The sequence below is a fragment of the Puntigrus tetrazona genome, chromosome 18 (assembly GCF_018831695.1).
Source record: "Puntigrus tetrazona isolate hp1 chromosome 18, ASM1883169v1, whole genome shotgun sequence".
Classification (NCBI taxonomy): Eukaryota; Metazoa; Chordata; class Actinopteri; order Cypriniformes; family Cyprinidae; genus Puntigrus; species Puntigrus tetrazona.
In genome coordinates this window covers 24,147,126-24,149,035 of record NC_056716.1, presented here as the reverse complement: position 1 = coordinate 24,149,035, position 1,910 = coordinate 24,147,126, and the positions used below count along the sequence as shown (strand labels likewise).

Below are 1,910 nucleotides of genomic sequence, written 5' to 3'. Positions count from 1 at the left end.
GCTGTGATGGAATTGAAGCAGAATCATGGGAAAAATGATGGAAGGATTGAGAAATGGAAGTGCAGTACTGAGGCCTCTAAGGACGGGGTTGTGTCTCAATGAATTTCTTATTTCTGGAGGGCACGGGACTGAAGAGAGTGTCATGCAGTTTGCAAATGGTCCAATTCTTTTTTGATTTATCAGACACATCATGAAAACAATGTAGCATTCTCTTGTGGCGAGATAAACGCCGGCTGCCATTTGTGAGGGATGCTCACGATTAGCTCGCTGAAGATATCTCTGTGGCGCGCGGTGTGAACATACACGCTCAGAGATAATGTGTTTGCTCATTAGGGATGACTTCAAAAATATACTACTTTTTTTTTTTAAATAAAACATGTCATTTTTGCTTTATAGCTATTCTTTTGCAAATGCTTTAGATGTCGTGATGTAAAATATATTGCTTGTGCTGCATTCTTTCAGAAATAACTTTTTTATTTATTTTGAAGTATTATATCATATGTATTATATTATATTATATGATATTGTATTACATTATATTATATCATATATTTTCTGAAGAGAATTGCCTATGCAAGACTCACAGGTGGTTGCTAACTTGCGAAAAGAAAAGAAAAGAACAGTTTTTAGGTTAAACGTTCAGGCTCACTGAAATTGATTTGTCTATCTATCTATCTATCTATCTATCTATCTATCTATCTATCTATCTAATTTTTTAGTCAGCATTGCCATCACACACACACACACACACCTAAAAAGTCACATAGTCTTTAAAAAATCATTGTAATATGCTGAATTGGTGCATTAGTAATAGTAATGTCTTCTTCTTATTATTATTATTATTAGTAGTAGTAGTAGTAATAGTATTATACAAAATATTTACTTTTAAATGATTTTATAAAACATTTTTCAGAATTTTTGAAAAAAAAAAATATTTCTTGTCACTTTTGATCAATTTACTGCATCCTTTTTAATTGAAAGAAAAAAAAAAAATTAAATAATAATAACATAAAATACACTAAGCTAGAAAGGAAAAGAGATCATTTAGTTTTTTCAAAGGCTGAATTGATTTCATTGTGGTCAACACAAACCATGCTTATCTTCATTGCTAATGAAACCTCATATCTGACACAGGAAAAACACATTCATTCAAAGTAACAGTATACATCTTTCCAACCAGCCAAGAAAATCTGAAATCATTTTAAATGTTTAGAACTGTCAACCTTAAGTATGCACCAGAATAAAGGAGATTCAAACCCATCTAATGAGGCACCACAAAAAGTAATAAACCTTATCATCCACAGATTACAGTATGTTCCTATATGTTCAAACCATAACACATATTCTCTCCAATCAGTGTTATCAAAGACTTTTAGACCCTTAGCCAACTCTGATCTCGACTTTCTTCTTCCAGTAATCAGTTCCCTAGACATATCCATTCCAACCGCAAGAGCATGAGCACTGTTAGGTCAGAGAAGAGTACCTGTGGGGGAGCCCTCCAGAACCTCCCCAGAGTAACGCGGCTCCTTGAACACCGGACGGTTGTCATTCTGGTCAATAACAGACACGTCCAGGTCTACTGGTCCCTCTACCAATCTGCCACTTAGGTCAGTGGTGGATACCTGGAGCTGTGAGAGAAAGAGGAGGAGAACAAAAAGGAAAGATTCAGCTGTTTCTGCCAGTAATTGACAGAGGGAAATAAAGGTTGCTTTCAGTGGCAGGCAATTGAGATTTCACTCGCAATGTGAGATGACTGGCAAACAGTTTAATCTTAAAATAACACCTGAAGAAAACTTTTGACTTGATGACAGGATTTAATAAAACATTAACTTCATGTGTTGCCAGCTGAAGAAACAGAAATGTACCATGTTTAAGAACAATCACCAGAGATGTTTTATACTTCACGCTGT

The 1,910-nt window shown here is 34.9% G+C and overlaps 1 protein-coding gene across 1 annotated transcript in view; it reads right to left on the bottom strand.

The window, feature by feature from the left end:
• Positions 1-1,910, bottom strand: part of LOC122362775 (cadherin-13-like) — a 47,130-nt gene that overhangs the window by 32,507 nt on the left and 12,713 nt on the right. The window contains exon 3 of the mRNA XM_043264330.1: positions 1,484-1,628. Within this exon, the coding sequence (XP_043120265.1) occupies positions 1,484-1,628 (145 nt within the window). The remainder of the gene's footprint in view (positions 1-1,483; positions 1,629-1,910) is intronic.